Source organism: Gymnodraco acuticeps, unplaced genomic scaffold (genome assembly GCF_902827175.1).
Source record: "Gymnodraco acuticeps unplaced genomic scaffold, fGymAcu1.1, whole genome shotgun sequence".
Lineage (NCBI taxonomy): Eukaryota > Metazoa > Chordata > Actinopteri > Perciformes > Bathydraconidae > Gymnodraco > Gymnodraco acuticeps.
The window spans coordinates 979,328-997,476 of NW_022989843.1; the positions used below are offsets into that span (position 1 = coordinate 979,328).

At 42.0% G+C, this 18,149-nt stretch overlaps 2 protein-coding genes across 5 annotated transcripts; both read left to right on the forward strand.

Moving 5' to 3' along the window:
* Positions 1-1,109: 1,109 nt before the first annotated feature.
* On the forward strand, positions 1,110-16,138 carry LOC117560045 (gastrula zinc finger protein XlCGF49.1-like). Of its 4 annotated transcripts, XM_034236811.1 has the most exons (4): positions 1,110-1,362; positions 1,664-1,945; positions 10,259-10,376; positions 14,980-15,142. In XM_034236811.1, exons 1-4 carry the CDS (start codon positions 1,116-1,118, stop codon positions 15,002-15,004), a joined length of 672 nt encoding a protein of 223 aa, XP_034092702.1. In that variant the 5' UTR covers positions 1,110-1,115; the 3' UTR covers positions 15,005-15,142. The 4 variants fall into 4 exon arrangements, with proteins under 4 accessions (XP_034092702.1, XP_034092690.1, XP_034092709.1 ...); XM_034236799.1 differs by lacking the exon at positions 10,259-10,376 and having other exon boundaries at positions 14,980-16,138; XM_034236818.1 differs by lacking the exons at positions 10,259-10,376; positions 14,980-15,142 and adding an exon at positions 10,832-10,934.
* On the forward strand, positions 11,032-13,431 carry LOC117559997. The gene is made up of 2 exons (XM_034236759.1): positions 11,032-11,268; positions 11,305-13,431. Exon 2 carries the CDS (start codon positions 11,420-11,422, stop codon positions 13,373-13,375), a length of 1,956 nt encoding a protein of 651 aa, XP_034092650.1. The 5' UTR covers positions 11,032-11,268; positions 11,305-11,419; the 3' UTR covers positions 13,376-13,431.
* Positions 16,139-18,149: the final 2,011 nt, after the last annotated feature.

Sequence of the window (18,149 nt, forward strand, 5' to 3'; positions counted from 1 at the left end):
GCAGCTAGTTTTAATCACTTTGTGTTCTGCAGGGTAGATTGTGAATTTACTCCAGGTGTAACTAAAGTCTTATTTAAGTGTTGATTATATTTCACATCATTATTCCAAGTCTGTAAAATAACTAAAGGTATAAAATAAATGCAGTGGAGTAAAAGTATACGATTTGTTTCTGAATTGTAGTGGAGAAGTACAAACTAGAAAATAATGGAAATACTCAAGTAAAGAACAAGTATCTAAAAATGTTACAGTACTTGAGTAAATATACTTTACACCTCTGCCGGGGAAAAGCATTTCAAATTCAAAGATTCAAAATTGAAAGGCTTTATTTTCATATGCAAAGTAGCTACAGTGTAGAAAATGGCATTGAAAGTCTGAAGTCCCAAGCTCCCCCAACATTGTAACATAGTTGGGACATAACACAATAAAACAGATACAAATAGTGCAAGAAGAAACAGTAGTAAAAAGTAGAATAAGGTTGTGTTGCAAGACCAATGTGCAAGTAATGCCGATCAAGTAATCTATATATACATGTCAGAACAATAAATAAATACAATAAACTAAATAATGCAGAGAATGTTGTAATTGACTAAGTAAAAGCAGGAGTCTACATACATGTAAATAGAATAAGATACAAGAACATAATGTGAAATTGACTATAGTAAAAGGCATGTGGCACAGTGGGTAGAGCCTTGGTGTTGGGATCAGGGAGTCACAGGTTCAAATCCTACTGCAGTCAGCATGTCGTTGTTTCCCTGGACAAGACACTTCACCCCAAATTGTTCCTATGGGGATTGTATTGAGTATGAAAGTCCCTTTGGATAAAAGCGTCTAACAAGTCAAATAAAATACTGTTTATTGTAGGAATAACTACAAATTTGACACTTGTGAGAAAAGGTTCACCTAAAAGTCAAACAAAAGTGATTCATGCAACTCACTGAACAAGTGTTGGGGAACATGTTGTTTATGTTATTGTTTCCCTTGTTAGTTATTGTGGGAGATTTGGACAATGTATTTTTGAATGTCAATCCAGTAGGTGGCGGTAATGTAACTTTATCAGTGCAGAACGACTCCCTAAACCAACGAAGAAGAACATTCCACCGGAAGTTGTTTTGTTGATGCCTACGAGAAAAATAAAAGTTGGTTTGGCTTATTTTGTCTCTTTACACATCCATATATTTCACACAGTAGAAATGGCTGTAGTTGAGAAACTGAGAAGTGTTATCAACGAGCGACTAGCTGCAGCTGCCGATGAAATATATGGAGTTTTTGCTCGAGCTTTATCAGCATACGAGGAGGAGATTTGTCGTCAGCGCAGATTATTGGATACCGTCTTGAAGCCTCAGATAAAGCTGCACAGAACAGGTGTGTAACAAACCATGAAATACTTTTTTATTTCTATTTCTTTTTAGATCTCCAACAACAGATCACAAATACAAAAAGCACACATTGTTAGAATATGTTATAGTTTTAAAAAGTTGGTGGCGTAATGTTTTTTATTTTTATCAAATCTATTTATAAATGTTATGCATAATGCATTTCTGTAGTCTTGTTTGTTGTTGTCTTGATATTGTGATATTGATCTTAACACCATTGCCCAGCATTGAATGCAATTTGCTTCCCTAACACCACACTAACAGCACTTTGTTTGTTTTCTGTCCTCCAGAGCTCCCTCAGCAACATGTCTGTAATGAGGAGGAGGTTCTCACTGACCAGCAGCTCTGTAGTCAGGAAAGGAACTCCAGTCTGGACCAAGAGGACCCAGAGCCTCCACAGATTAAAGAGGAACAGGAAGAACTTTGCACCAGTCAAGAGGAAGAGCAGCTTGAACTAAAACAGGAGACTGATGTCTTCATGGTGACTCTTACTGATGAGGAAAGTGTGCACAGCGGTCAGACTTGTGCAAAAGAGTCTGTTGGCAAGCCTCAGATAAAGCTGCACAGAACAGGTGTGTAACAAACAATAACATACTTTCTTATTCTTTGTGACTGGCAAAGCCACACACAGTATAGTATTCAATGAACTTATCTCAACTTATTCTCCTTCTTACGCCACAAATGTTGTCATGCTACTCGTCCGGCAGCGTTGAAACGAAACACACAAAAAACACATCAAAACGTTTCGGAATAACCATGATCGGGTTGCTATGTCTTTTATAAGAGTGTAGCTCTCTTCACGACACAGACACAGGTCGGTTCTATAAAACGGGCGTTTATTTCTTGGAGTTTTCATCATGTAGCCTCCCCTCAATTCAATTCAATTCAATTCAAAACCTTTATTTATCCAGGTAAAATCCCATTGAGATCAATGATCTCTTTTTCAAGGGAGACCTGCAGCAGTAGGTTCCACAAGAAGACATAACAACATAAACAACAGAACAACAAAAGGACATCATACAGCAAAATGTACAGGGATTACAATGTACATATTTAACCACAAGTACAGGTACCAACAGCATCTGATTTTGTAGCATCCAACCGAGCTTTAAAAACATGTAGTGGTACTAGCTTGGTAATTTTCCATTCTTTTTGCAGACTGTTCCATGTTAGTGGAGCTGCACATCTAAAAGCTTTCTTCCCTAAGACAGTCCTAGCACTTGGCACATTTAATAAAACCACAGCATGCGATCTCAGGCAATAAGTACTTTCAATTCGCAGAGAGATCAGGGAGCAGATATAAGGTGGTAGTTTATCCAACATGGCTTTCTAAATGAAAAAGTACCAGTGACTGAGCCTCCGTACAGTAAGTGATGGCAAAACCGCCTTGGTATACAGGGTACAGTGATGCGTAAGTGCTTTACAATTTGTCAAAAATCTCTGCACTGTGATACGCAGCATCTAACTTGCTCAGGTAATTGGCAGGTGCATTCATATATAACAAATCACCATAATCCAGCACAGGTAAAAAGGTCACAGTGACTAGCCTTTTCCTGGCCTCAAGCGAGAAACAGGACTTATTTCTGTAAAAGAAACCTAGCCTAACCCTCAGCTTTTTAAGCAGGTTATTGACATGAAGTTTAAAAGTGAGACAGTCATCAAGCCAGATACCCAAGTATTTGTAACAGGTAACCACTTCAAGTTGTATTCCTTGCGTAGTTACAATATCCAAAGCAGTCTCTGGTGTATTTTTAGCTTTAGCTTTAGAAAAGAGCATTACCTTGGTTTTATCCACATTTAAAAGAAGCTTAAGCTCAGAGAGCTGAGCCTGAATAATGTTAAAAACAGCCTGTAATTTAACAACAGCCTCGTTAATCGAGGGACCTGCACAGTACATAACGGTATCGTCCGCATACAAATGTAAGGTTGCTCCTTCGACATTTTCACCTAAACTATTAATATAGATAGAGAATAATAGCGGACCTAAAACTGAACCTTGTGGTACACCATTAGTGATGTTTAACCACTCAGAAGACAGCCCATCAAAATGAACACATTGGGACCTTTCGGAGAGGTAGTTCACAAACCAACCCACTGCATGGCTGGATATGCCGATACTGAGTAGCCTTTGCTTCAAAATGTGATGATCGACAGTATCAAAAGCTTTGGATAGGTCAACAAATAGAGCTGCACAACTCTGCTTATTATCTAAAATACTCGTAATATCATTTACCACTTTCATTGTGGTAGTGATGGTGCTATGTTGCTTTCTGAAGCCTGACTGATGTTTAGACAGGATGTCATTGTTACATAAAAACACCTTTACCTGTTCACTCACTCGGCGTTCAAGAACCTTGGCCAGAACTGACAACTTAGAGATGGGTCTATAATTGTTTAATAAGGTGGCCTCCCCTCCTTTTAGTAGTGGCAGGACATAAGCTGACTTCCAGACTTTTGGGATTTTGTTCGTGCAGAGAGAGAGGTTAAAAAGAGTAGTAAGAGGAAGAGCAATAACATCTGCAGCTATCTTTAAAAAGAAAGGTTCTACGTTGTCCGGACCTGCCGGCTTTTTAGGATCTAGCTTGGTTAAGACTTCACGAACAACATCAACAGTAAAAGGAGTAAAACTGAAAGGGTTTTCCAGACCACATTGTTCTGAGTCACCGACTGTGGTGTTCACAGAAGCAGAATTAGAAACAGAATGAAACAGAGAGCCACAGGACACAAAATGCTCATTAAAACAATTTAGTATGGTGGTCCTATCCGATATAGTGCCAGATACTGTGGTAAGGCACGGAGGTAGCTCATTACGGATATCACCGGTGGATATCGATTTTATGGCTTTCCAGAATTTTCTAGGGTTGTTCAGGTTCTTTGTGGTAACTGACAGATAATACTTAGATTTAGCACTTTTGACATGTGAAGTGAAGCTATTCCTTAGCTGCCTAAAACGCAGCCATTCTACCTCTGAGCCTGAATTCCTAGCCTTTGCCCAGGCCTTGTTTCTCTCATGTAGGAGACTAGATAATTCAGCAGAAAACCAAGGATTGTCTCGTCCCTTCACGCTAAATGTACGCAGGGGTGCATGTCTATCTATAATTTCCATAAAACCAAGATAAAAATAAGACCTTGCAGTCTCAACATCAGTACACAGATCGATTTTTCCCCAATCAAACCCAAACAGATCATGTACAAAACCCTGCTCCACAAAATGTTTTATGTCTCTCTTGATGATAATACGAGGTTTAACCTTTTGGACCTTAGTGTCCCTAATTGTGGCTACAACATAGTGGTCACTCAGATCATTCGCAAATATGCCGTGAGAACCAGTGCTTGAATTGGAATGAAAAAGGTGCCAGTACTCTAAAATCAGCAACTTTTTCAAGTCAATTTTATATATACAGCCCACAAACAAGAATTTGGCTACTATAATGCTGGTGGGTTTGTCTCTTTACTACTGTATATTTTAGAAAGGTTCACTGTACTTAACATTTTTTATGATAGGCAGCGGATATGGCTAAAGCTCAGTAAGGTCAATATTAACTGAAAATATAGCAATCAAAGTCTAGATCTTCTGCTGAAGACACATGAAGCAGAGACCTTTCAGGTGAGAGCCTCTCTGGTGGTGTTCAACATTAATGACAAGGAAACAAAACTCTGGTCAGAAGCATTTTTTATAAAAAGCTTTAACAAAATTAAGTATTTCTGTACATTTTGAATGCAATCTAACTTTCCAACTCAGAAAACGAAAAACGAAAAAGTGCCAAAAGTCTTCTCACATGGCTGAGCTGCTTTGCAATATACTTCACCACTGAAGAATACAAATATGTATAAAGTAAACTATGATGCAATCTAACTTTCCAACTCAGAAAAATGATAAAGAGCATGAACAAAGAACATGTAAAAACAAATGCAAAATTTGCACAATCTAAAATGAGAAACTGTAACTGCAAGTAACAAAGTCTGAGCCATGGTAAAGAGTTACATTGAACACCAAGCTGATCAGATAACTCCCTGGTTGGTCTGAAGTCCTTCTATCTCCAGGATCTGTACAAATCGGCACATTATGCCAAAAGTCTTCTCACTGGGTGAGCTGCTTTGCAATATACTTCACATTGTTAGAAAAGGCTCCAGAAGGCCTTGGGGACATCAGTATCAGGGGCTGGAGCTGGACAGGCTCTTTCATCAGCACTTCTCCTTCCCTTTGCCAGCCAGGACCTCACATACTGTTCCGGATTGAACTGTCCTAGTGATGGTCCATTACATTTAATGAAAACCAGGCTGGACAGTCGGCTGACAGAGAGAGCATTCCTTTTTGCAGTAAGGATATCGTTCATGCAGCTGAATGCCCGCTCACACTCACTAGTGGAGACAGCGATGGTTCGGACTGCTTTCAGTAGAGGCTCCATGGCAGCAGGTGTACGGGATGCCCTGGTTTCCTTGTATTCGCGAAAGCCCTGAACAGTCTCTCTTCTGTCCACTTTCAGCACTTCGCACAAACGTAGCACCTCTACGTCCCCATACTGTACGTCTAACTCCTCTTCAGGCCAACTTCCAGGATGGATAACTTTCATGTCCTGGATTAGCTGATTGTCCCGGGCCTCCCGGCCATGTAATGGGATTTCTCTTGTGCTGACATGAGAGGAGGTTGTGGAAGTCATTCTGTGTCTCAGATTCTCTACCATACTGCGGAAAAACTGACCTGCATGAATCTGTACAAGCCTGCCATTCTCACGCAGGGCAACACCCTTGAAGGACTTCTCAGCTAGAGCTGTATGAACTGTAGTCATGTGTGGGCCAGGCATGGTGACCATGGATTCAAAAACTCGTATTTCTCGAGTTAAGAGCCTATCTGCTGTAGGCAGTGTCATCTCTCTTTTTTGGAGTTGCCGAGAGAGGTCGCTGAGCTCTGTGAGCGCATTGTACATCAGTCCCAGATTGCTGACAAACGTTGCAGATGTGAGCACATCATCCAGGCCCTTGTACTTTGCTCTGTCTCTGGAATCCCTGCTCGTGTCGTTTGCAGCATTTGTGAAGTGATCATGAAGCACTCGGTAGTTTTCCCAGACTGCTCTGACGCTCCTTTCACTTGAAGCCACCCAGTGGATGGACAAAACACGCCCTATCACCAGGAGACGCTGTCCGACTGCTTGCGCACACTGCGCTAACTGCCTCTGATTTTTGGGGGAGGCATGGAACAAGGAATAGAGTTTGTCAAAAAAGATCTGGAAATGATTGAGCCCTGAGACCTCCTTGACCACATCCCCAACTGCCAGCTCTAGACGATGATTGGAGCAGTGCCACACAAACAGGCTTGGGAATTTACTACACAACTGGGTAGCAACGCCTGTTCTCTTCCCTAGCATGACTGAAGCCCCATCACATGCAAAAGAAACGAAACACTGACCTAAAAAGTCCTCGTTAAAATCTCTTCCAAGACACTCCATTAACGCCTTTGTGATGTCATCAGCCGTTGTTCCATCCAACTCGATCAGCTCCCAAAAAAACGTTTCGGGCTCAGCATCAGCTAATGCTGAGCGTAGACACACAACAAGCACCGTTTTACCACTAATAGTGGTAGATTCATCGACCAAAACACAGAGTTTTCTTTGGTTTTCTGTAATGTCTTTTGACATTTTTTTCTTCAGCTCATGAGCTATGTGGTCGATGATTTCGCCACAGGTTTTATTGGAGTGCAAAACCCTGCCCACGTTCAGCCCATTCAGTTTCTGTACATTCAAATCAATTGGCATGTCTGTGAATGGCCGGCTATGTTTGCCAATTTTATATGCCGTTCGACAAAACTCTGATAGTGGTGTCTAATTCAGATTTATGCATAGACTGCACTTGATGTTGAATAGTTTCACGTGAAGCAGATGTAAGGATGTCAGCAGCTTTTACATGGGCTTGTGATTCTTTATGTTCTTTGATTTTTTTTCTCAGGCTAGCTTGTTGTTTGCCCTTGTCAACACCGAAATGAGACACTGCACACTCACCCCATTCAGTTGACAGTTTCAGTCCTTGTCCAGTGTGTATTCCCAAAGATTTGACATCTCTGCATATCCGACATCCTAGCTTCTTATCTTTAAGAAGGAGCCATGCATTGGTCTTGCAAAAATATTGCACCTGGTCCGTTGTCCAGCAGTCAGGTGCATCGCTTTGCCCGGTGTTGGTGGTGGCAGTTGCGCCAGCAGCAGCTAACGTTAGAGGCTCTGGAGGAGGCGGCGGAGCTAGTGCTAATGCTAATGCACTAGAACTTGGAGCAGGAGGATCAACCAAAGAAAGCTTCCCATCAGACACAATTTCCAACACAGGCACAGCATTCTCTGTATTTGAAGTTTCTTCCGGCGACAACCGCTGTCTTTTTGCACTTTTATTAATCCACGCTAACATTTTAGAAATGCTAATTTGTGACGTGACTTGCTTTCCTTCTCTCGGGGGCGTGCCTGCTCTGTTCTATCACTCTACATAGCCACCCACTGGGTGGGAGTTGCACTGCATAAACACAACACACGTGCATCTAGGTATGTAAATTGTAAAGCATTAAAACATGGTTTTACTAACAGTTTTCAGTATGTTGTTACTTCGGCATTATTATTATTATTATTTTGAAACGTGTATTACTATTAAATCACGGTCAAATAGGTTAATTTTGACATAGTCGTTTCCACCACAGTATTTACATGGAGAAGATAAGCCCCGCCCCCTCTCCAGCACGTTCTGTTTGAATGACAGGAGTAAACAGCTGACAGCCGCTGTGAAACTCCAGCGGTTAGAGCGATGAGAATGTCCGTTCGGCACCTCATGACGCATCTACTGAGTACCGGGCGGCTGTATATATATATATGGATGTATAATAAGAACGGCGGGAGAGTGTTGAGTACTGGCACGGTGCATGAGTACCGGAGTACCGCCAGCATGCCGGTACTGAGCAAGAAGTGCCGGTACTCCATGGGTCAGAACCAGAAGTGCCGGTACTGCGTACCGGTGAGTACCGGCCCAATTCCAGCACTGGTGAGAACTACAACAACGAATAACACTTATACATAGCCAAACATATTAGCATATTGTGCTACACATCAGGGTTTCCGCTAGGATTTTTTCTCGCCGGTCAAATGTCCGGGCAGAATTTATTTTACCGGACACATTTGAAAATTACTGGTCATATTTCAATAATAATAATAAGAGTTGTGTAGCAGAGTTTCCGTTAGCAGGTAATTACCGGACTATGAGCAGATATGCTTCAGTTTAAAACTCAGTTCACGGGCTCATTTTTATATTGCTTCAGTTTATAATCGTAACAGATCGAAAAATTCAGATTCATTTTTCAATAAATTATTCCACAAACAACAAACAACATAATTATTACATTCAAGCAAACTACTTGTAGTAGATGAAGTACATTATTCAAAAGTGTACATTAACTTTGAATAATAACACGGGAGAAACGGATCCTCTCTTTTCCCCTCTCCCTCCCTCTCTCCTGACAGCCCGTCAGTTTCTCCTGCAGCGCGCTAAACAGAGGGCGGGGCTTCAGGTGATTATTCAGAGCTGCGTGTCTCGGTCAGACTCAGCAGCTGATCTGATCTGATCTCTCTCGCGTGTCCGGTTATACTTCACTCGCGTTTATGTCCATATCGATCAGATCCAGCTCTCCTGATTGGCCTTTATATAGAGCACCGATCAAACTATTAAGAGTGAATATCGGCCGATAATGACCGGCGGCCGATCTATCGGAGCCTCCCTAATTATTACCAGACATTTTGACCGGCAGGTTTTGAATTTACCGGTTTTTAATAAATGTTACCAGCTAAAAACCGGTAATTACCGGCTAACGGAAACCCTGCTACACATATATGAATGAAAATATGACACATGAGAACATAAAACAAATACCTCGTTGGCCGCTTGTCGTGAAAGGAGATTCATCTTTAAAGTTCCCTTTCCGTTTAACCTTGTCAAATTGTAACTTTGTCACAGACTTCAGCAGAGTTTCGAATAAAGATGTAAATCCACGTTGAGTTGTCCAGTGTATCAACAAAACAGGCAGTACCAGTACATGAACAAACATTAGTTCCTAGGCACAAGAAACAACAAACACTTACGCATATTGGTTTAACATATAAAACAAACTGTATTCAATCATGCCATATTTAACGATTATAATATTTCATGAAATATAGTATTTAGTTATTGAATTCAACTATGAAACCAATTGTGTTGTTCTTTTTGATTAAGGCAACTTTGTTACGTCATTTACAAAGAGATTCGCCTAGCCGTTTTCACGCACATTCGCAGAAAACAGATCTTTTGCTCCATAGGAATGAATGGGAAATCCATTTGAACAGAGCTAAAAAACACTCCTTTGACCCCATACAGATTCTGCAGACTTTAACGTAGGACAACAAATACAAGTTTAAACGGTTCTCGAGGCTATGGACTTTATTAGACTATTTGGATATTTTTGATAGCTAGTACGGTTCTTACGTTTTGTGGACATTTCACACTGTTTCACATTTTATAATGGGTGTGTATGGGAAAGCTCGTTAAGACTTAGAGTGGTGACATCACGGCTAGAGGGGAGAGGAGCTGGAACATATTCTGAGTTTTTTTTCCAACTATTGCTCGGCTGGCCACAATTTTCACTCTTCATACTTTTGTGATCATAATGTAGGGATATTTGTCCCGGCCGCACCGATATGCTCATTTAATCAAACGGACTTACACATATAGCAAACACGAGAGCCATCAGGTGTTCATCTGGTATCCTAAATACTCTGGGTTGGAGATTTAGCTGATTGGAGTTAGTTTTTTACTTAGAAGCAATAATGCAACACAGTATTGTCAATACATTCTCTGACAGGCTGTCTCTCGTTCACTGGCAGGGCGTTGCCGTGGAAACGCTTTGATCTTTGAACACACCTGTCGGTCGTCAACTAAACCCAGTGGTAATCTAAAGATGTTCAGGAACGATGCAGGAATGTGGTACAAGAATCCAAAAATGTAAGAGATAAACATTTAAAATCTATGACTGATTGACCTGAATGTTTTATGTGTATTATCTCGATGCCCAAGACACATTTCTCCTAAGGGAGACAATAAAGCTTTATCTTATCTTAAAATAGTCAGCTAAATGTGAGCTAAAATTAATGGATATTCTTTGTTGTACCTTAACAATACAACTAATGCTATTAATACTTACTCAGCGGGGGTAATGTTAGCATCGGGATGCGCACCCAAGTTTCAGTCACACAATCAACATTTCTCGTAATTTTCTAGTTTCCTATCAAGTTCTTACTGTGGGGGAAACTTCTGCAGCAATGGAGAGTCAGGACTCAAAGAGACACGAGGAGAGCTGGAGCTTTGATGGCAAACACTGACTGTTTATTTGGAGCTTTGGCCGGTGTTACGTACTCCCCCCCCCTTTTGTTGTCCTCTTTGTTCTCTCTGCTGTGCAGGTACACCTGGCTCCGCCTTCCCCAGGTGTTCCCAGTTGTCACTCAGCCGAGCTTGGCGCAGGTGTTCCCAGTTGCCAATCAGCCGAGCATAAAAGAGGAGACTGAAGGAGAAGGAGGAGGCCGATCACTACTCCGGATGTCTCTGCTGTGTCAGAGCTCTTTTGCCTTTTTGTGGTGTTTCCTGGAGGACGTGTCAGTATTAGGTTTTCGCGGCTTTATTTCTCCCGTTAGGTTCTGTTGGATTTGGGGTAGCGGAGGAAGGCTCTGGATCCTACGGCCCGTGGTGTGGTTGGCCCAAGTCCCCTCCGTCTTTTTGTTTGTTTTACCTGTCCTCCAGTGGAATGATTTAGTATTGTGGCAATAAATGTATGATCACAGTTTAGTGCCTACGTGTTGTGTACTTTTGTTTTATGTTGCGGACTGCCTCACGAGCCACTACTATTGAGTAGGGAGGCGGGTCGTAACATATGGGGGCTCGTCCAAAGGCTGTCTCGGGCAGGTGCCGGTGTGGTGAGTAGTATTACTTTGTAAAAGGCCCTTGACAGCATTTTGTTTGTTTGTTTGGCTGTATAGCGTAGAGTTGCAGTGATGGATTTCGACTTGGAGGGGTTTGTTGGTGATCCGACTCGGGGGAAGTTGGATGCATGTAGCAAACAGCAGCTTGGTCTGATCGCAGGCAAATTTGACATTGTAGTCAATAAGCAGAACAAGAAACAAGTCATTAAGGGACAGCTGTTGGCTGCGCTTATAGATCAGGAGGTATTGTCAGAGGAGGAAGTAGACGTTCCCATAGACGACGAGACAGAGGTCTCTCAGAAAGTGAGCGACCTTCAACTTCAGCTAGAGCTGCGCAAGCTGATGGTTAGAGAGAAGGAGAGTGATAACAGACTGAGAGAGAAGGAGATCACCTGTAATCTCGAATTGAGGAAATATGAGGCAGAGTTACGTTTGAGGGAGCTGGAGCTGACGTCTTACCAGACTCAGCAGTTGGGGTCTGCGCAACCTCATGAGTTTGACGTAGGCAAGTATACTCGGTTTATCCCAGTGTTTAACGAAAAAGACGTTGATAACTATTTTGTCCTGTTTGAGCGTGTAGCAACAACGTTTAAATGGCCTGGGAACATGTGGACATTTATGCTGCAGTGTGTTCTCGCGGGTAAAGCGCAGGAGGTGTATACTGCGTTATCTGAGGAGGTTAGCCGGGATTATGAACAGGTGAAATCTGCAATTCTGCGCGCTTATGAGCTGGTGCCTGAGGCATACCGTCAAAAGTTTCGTGGTTTGAAAAGACAAGATTGTCAAGCGTATGTGGAATTCGCCCGTGAGAAAGAGGTTCTGTTTGAGCGATGGTGCTCATCGACGGGGACAAAATCTCCAGAGGACCTAAAAACATTAGTGCTCATGGAAGAATTCAAAAACTGTTTGCCTTACACAGTAGCCACATACCTCAATGAGCAAAAACCGGTGAAACTGTTTGATGCTGCGGTTTTGGCTGATGAATATGTGCTTACTCACAAGACTGTCTACAGTGAGAGGACTAGGGCACAGGCCGGGTTTGTGGACAATAATATCAGAGAAACCCCAGTCTTCACTAAAGTGCCTTGGCAGTCCAGCAGGCCAAGAGTTGCTGAGGAAAAACCGGGAGAGGTGAATTGGGGATCTACGGATAGGCCAGTGTGTCATTACTGCAAGAAAAGAGGTCATATTGTTGCGAATTGTTATGCTTTGCGGGATGAGGAGAAGCCTGTAAAGACGGTCGCTTTGGTGAGTACTTCAAAGCCAGGGTCTCTCAAATCTGAACTGGAAGTTTTTGCTCCGTTTCTCATGGAGGGAATGGTGTCTTTACCGGGGAAGAACAACAGGGTTCCAGTGACCATTTTGAGGGATACAGCAGCTTCGCAATCCTTTATGATAAGGGGTGTGTTGCCCCTCTCTGAGGAGTCTGCTGTGGGTTCAGGTGTTCTTGTGAGGGGGTTTGGTATGCAGTGTGTGGGTTCGCCATTGCATAATATTCATCTTGAGTCAGATCTGGTCACAGGTCCGGTAACTGTCGGGGTTCGGCCATGTCTTCCCATTGAAGGGGTAGATTTGGTCTTGGGGAATGATTTAGCCGGTGGCAGAGTGCTCGTTAAGCCGGGAGTGTATGCGGTGGCAGTCACCCGCGACAGTTTTACGGCTACGGAATTGGACAGACCGGTCAGGGATCCTCCATCATGGCGTGAGGGTGGGAAATCAGGTACGATAAGCCCTGAGGCTGTTCATAACCCTGTCGCTGCCTGTGTGGAGGCGTTGTCCAGTGCTAAAAGTGACACCCCGGTCACCCCTGTCACCTCGGAGGCCCCGATCGCTGCGGAGACTCTGGCCAATATGGAGTCTCATTTGGCACACTTGCCTGATGCGCAGCGTGCAGACGTATGGGAGCTGATCGTGAGGTGGAGCGCCCTGTGTCGTACCGCTCCGGAAAATTCAATCCCCACCAGCGGGTGTGTTCCACCATTGGTTCCACAGTCGAAAAGGAGGCACTGGCTATGGTTCTGGCTTTGAACCATTTTGAGGTATACGTGGGGTCATCAAACATTCCTGTCACTATTTTCACCGATCACAACCCCCTTGTGTTTCTGTAGATAATGCGTAACACAAATCAAAGGTTGATGCGGTGGAGTATTTTCATGCAAGCCTTCAATGTTGAGGTCAAACACATTCGTGGCAAGGATAATGTGTTGGCTGATGCATTGTCGCGCTTATAATATAGCAGTTATTGTGTGTTGTTAACCTGTCTGGTGTGTGGAATGAGTGGTGGTGAGCACGTCTGTCAACTAAGGTTGATTGTTGTGATTGTTTTGTTTAATAAAAAAATAAATAAAAAAATCACTAACTCATGGTGGGGGTGTTACGTACTCCCCACCTTTTGTTGTCCTCTTTGTTCTCTCTGCTGTGCAGGTACACCTGGCTCCGCCTTCCCCAGGTGTTCCCAGTTGTCACTCAGCCGAGCTTGGCGCAGGTGTTCCCAGTTGCCAATCAGCCGAGCATAAAATAGGAGACTGAAGGAGAAGGAGGGCGCCGATCACTACTCCGGATGTCTCTGCTGTGTCAGAGCTCTTTTGCCTTTTTGTGGTGTTTCCTGGAGGACGTGTTAGTATTAGGTTTTCGCAGCTTAATTTCTCCCGTTAGGTTCTGTTGGATTTTGGGTAGCGGAGGAAGGCTCTGGATCCTACGGCCCGTGGTGTGGTTGGCCCAAGTCCCCTCCGTCTTTTTGTTTGTTTTACCTGTCCTCCAGTGGAATGATTTAGTATTGTGGCAATAAATGTATGATCACAGTTTAGTGCCTATGTGTTGTGTACTTTTGTTTTATATTGCGGACTGCCTCACGAGCCACTACTATTGAGTAGGGAGGCGGGTCGTAACAGCCGGAGAATTGACAAGACATGTCACGGGCCACGAGTTGACCACACGGTTGAGATGCCACATCAATTCTGAAGAACCCTCCTGTAGTTCCAGGTTTGAACTAGTTCGGAGTGTAATAATCAACATTCTTAATAGTTAGACTAAACAGCTGAGGACACTGAATCACATTTGTTGTCGCTTATGGCTCGGGTCATCTACACCCCGAGAAGGATGTGTTCTAGGTGTCCCACAATAATAACTATCTCTGACCGAAGTTGCCCGGTCATAAACTGGTAACAACAACAAAATGCTTGGGCAGCTCCTCCTTAAGGGAGATAGCGGCTGCCCAAGGTTGGGCATCTGCGTCAGAGGGCAAAAGGTAAACATGTATACAGAATTATTCCCTGACACTTACAAATTATAAAACAATCTGAATGGGATTCATTATGGTTAAAGCCTCTCGTTAGCTATTTTCTGTTTATTCATTCACATTCAGATATCCAACAACAGATCACAAATACACAAAGCAGTTAAAATACACATTGTTAGAATATGTTATAGTTTAAAAAGTTGGTGGCCTAATGTTTTTTATTTGTATTTGATCAAATCTATTTATAAATGTTATGCATAACGCATTTCTATAGTCTTGTTTGTTGTTGTCTTGATATTGTGATATTGACCTTAACACTATTGTCCAGCATTGAATGCAATTTGCTTCCCTAACACCACACTGACAGTACTTTGTTTATTTTCTGTCCCTCCAGAGCTCCCTCAGCAACATGTCTGTAATGAGGAGGAGGTTCTTACTGACCAGCAGCTCTGTAGTCAGGAAAGGAACTCCAGTCTGGACCAAGAGGACCCAGAGCCTCCACAGATTAAAGAGGAACAGGAGGAACTTTGCACCAGTCAGGAGGAAGAGCAGCTTGAACTAAAACAGGAGACTCATGTCTTCATGGTGACTCTTACTGATGAGGAAAGTGTGCACAGCGGTCAGACGTGTGCAAAAGAGTCTGTAGGCAACATGCCAGTTTTAAGCGTTGTGGTATCAGAAGCACAAAGTAATCTGCAGCTCATCTCTCACAATTCTAATAACGCAGGGTTAACAAGAACTGCCGATCCAGTAATAGACAAAATGCATCACAAAACCAAAATGAACAAAATAAACAACGCTAACTTGTCAGACATGCAACGTAATACTTGCACAGTGAAGAATTTCAAATGTGAAATTTGTGGGAAAGATTTTAAGTACATGTCATTATTGCGAAGACACATGACCACCCACACGGATGAGAAGCCATATTCTTGCAAAACATGTGGAAGAGATTTCAGAGAAAGTAGTTCCTTGAAGCAACACATGCAAGTCCACACCGGTGAGAAGAAATATACTTGCAAAACATGTGAAAAAAAATTCAAATTGAACTGTAACTTTAAGAGACATGTGAGAGTCCACACAGGTGAGAAACCATATGTTTGCCTGACCTGCGGGAAAAGCTTCGTTGAGACGTCAAGATTAAAAAGGCATATGAGAGTCCACACAGGTGAGAAACCGTATGTTTGCATGACCTGCGGGAAAAGCTTCATTGACATGTCAACATTAAAAAGGCATATGAAAGTCCACACAGGTGAGAAACCGTTTACTTGTAAAGCATGTGGGAACAATTTCAGACGTAACGATGAATTATTGATCCACATGAGAAGGATTCACGCTGCAGAGAAGGCATAACTTTGAATTGCAAAGGTATTACATGGTTTACACCAACAAGTAGATTTCCATATGTACCCACACAAGTGACAAGGCACATAAATGCAGCACTTTTTTCATCTGGATGAATGTTCACCAGGCAGCTACCTCTGGGACTGAGCAATGCAACCTATGCTGAAGATTTAAAAAAACTGCAATTAAGTTGCAAATAGATTCTTTAATGTTTTCAACATGTCATTTTGTTTTGTATATTTATGTATTTTGTAGTAGAATCAAATTGTTTGTTATTTTGGTTTCAAGTTGACACTCAAGCTGAAGTAATAATAATAATAATCTACATTGTGCTTTAATGAATAGAAATGATCGGTGCACTTAATGCTGTGTGATCTAATGCAGTGGTTCCCAAACGTTTTGTGCCCAAGGCACACCAAAGGACAAGTACAAATCTCAAGGCACACCTATTGTGCAAAATAGCCCTTATAACACGTTATCACTCATATCATGTAAAATATCTGTAAATGTGCATAATTATTTACTGATGCCAAATAAAATGTGACAAAGACAACTATATTACTCGTGAAATATTTATTAACGAAATATTTCAGAAATTAATTTGAAACTTTATCAAATTAGGCTTCATCAAAGCAGCAACACACTCCTTTAAACCAGACAGGTCACACAATTAAAAATGAGGCAAAGGAAACTCAGCAGAAATTCAGCACAGACAACTGTCAATGCAAGGAAGCTGCATTGTCCATGGTCCTGAACTACAAATTATAAATGTATTACTTTTTAAAAAGTAATATATTACACTACTTCGTTACTATCTACATAAATTAACTCGTTACTTTACTCGCCGAGCACGTACGAACTGCGCATGCGTGAGTGGCAATAACTTTCCTTACCAGCAGGCGGCGGTAGTGTGTATTTGTCATTCAAAACAGGCAACAACCGGAAGACAGAGAAGAAGAACAGACTACGTGATATCAACAAATAGCGTGTGCGGTAGCTTCACCTTAGCATGCGTTCTTTGCAGGTGTGTGTTGAGGTTTGACGTGGTGTTTACAGCTGTGGATAACAGCTTCTGGACTGGACACAGTTTGCACCTCACCGTCACATTCCTGTCTATTCTTCGGACGAACTCAAAGTAATGGGCATACCTCCACCCCTCGACAGTTATCGCTGACTCAGCCATGTTTATGTAGCACTGCACGTGGAGATGTGGATGCGCAAGTCGCGCAGATTACGTACATATAAAGCTACAAAGTACTGATATAGCAAATTAAAAAATAATTATTTTTGTGTAGTTGTATATTGCAATAATAACGTATGGTTGTCACACAATCCGACGGCACACCCGGACTTGCCTCACGGCACACCAGTGTGCCGCGGCACACCGTTTGGGAACCACTGATCTAATGTATGTATCTAACAGTAAAGCTTTGTATGGTGATGATGTGAGAATACCAGATTCACCCTAAACGCTAAAGATATAAGCAAACGCTGTTCATCCAGGCTGCTGGTATGACTGACATAATAAGTAAATGGATATAAATTGTAACAAACAGTAGATTTTTAAATGATACCCACATGGGCTTGAGCTTAAGTTATTATATTATTTAAATATGTTGATTAGTTTGATCACCGGAGTTGCCTCATATTGAACTTTGGTAACAGTAATAAGAGATTGCATTTGAATCACAAGTAAGATCTTGAACAATTTCAAATAAAAAACGAAATGGTTCTCAGATGGCATCTTATTGCTTTCCTTTCATGCAACATAAAGTTCTACTTTTCATTTTACAGGAGAATACTTTCCAAGCCAGTACATTCATTTGACGGCTATCAATTAAACAAAAAACGTCTATCTATGTTTCAGATTAAGGTTTTCCATAAAAAAGTGTTCACACATAATTTAAAACATTGTATTTGCAATGGCTTAACAAATATGAATCATGTTAATGATAGCTATTTAATAGAGCCGGCTCATCTCCTTTATTATAATGAATGTTGAAATAGCACAGCAAGGTTACAATGGCCTCAGTAAAAATCACATGTTAAATTTGCACAGATTCACTGCCACTAACCAACATCTCAGTTATAATATTAACATCTGAATCTGACAGAAAGGGCCCAGATTCATCCCAATCAAAATGTCCACTACCTTTCTCACAACTCTCACAGAGTCGAAAGCCATGCAAGAGCAATTCACAAGAAGACCAGTACTGATCA

Excerpts from the sequence above, each read along its gene's own strand:
- LOC117560045 (XM_034236799.1), top strand. The coding sequence starts at position 1,116 with ATGCCTACGAGAAAAATAAAAGTTGGTTTGGCTTATTTTGTCTCTTTA. Across the intron at positions 1,363-1,663 it reads GATAAAGCTGCACAGAACAG|AGCTCCCTCAGCAACATGTC; the intron begins GTGTGTAACAAA and ends TCTGTCCTCCAG. Across the intron at positions 1,946-14,979 it reads GATAAAGCTGCACAGAACAG|AGCTCCCTCAGCAACATGTC; the intron begins GTGTGTAACAAA and ends CTGTCCCTCCAG.
- LOC117559997 (XM_034236759.1), top strand. The coding sequence starts at position 11,420 with ATGGATTTCGACTTGGAGGGGTTTGTTGGTGATCCGACTCGGGGGAAG.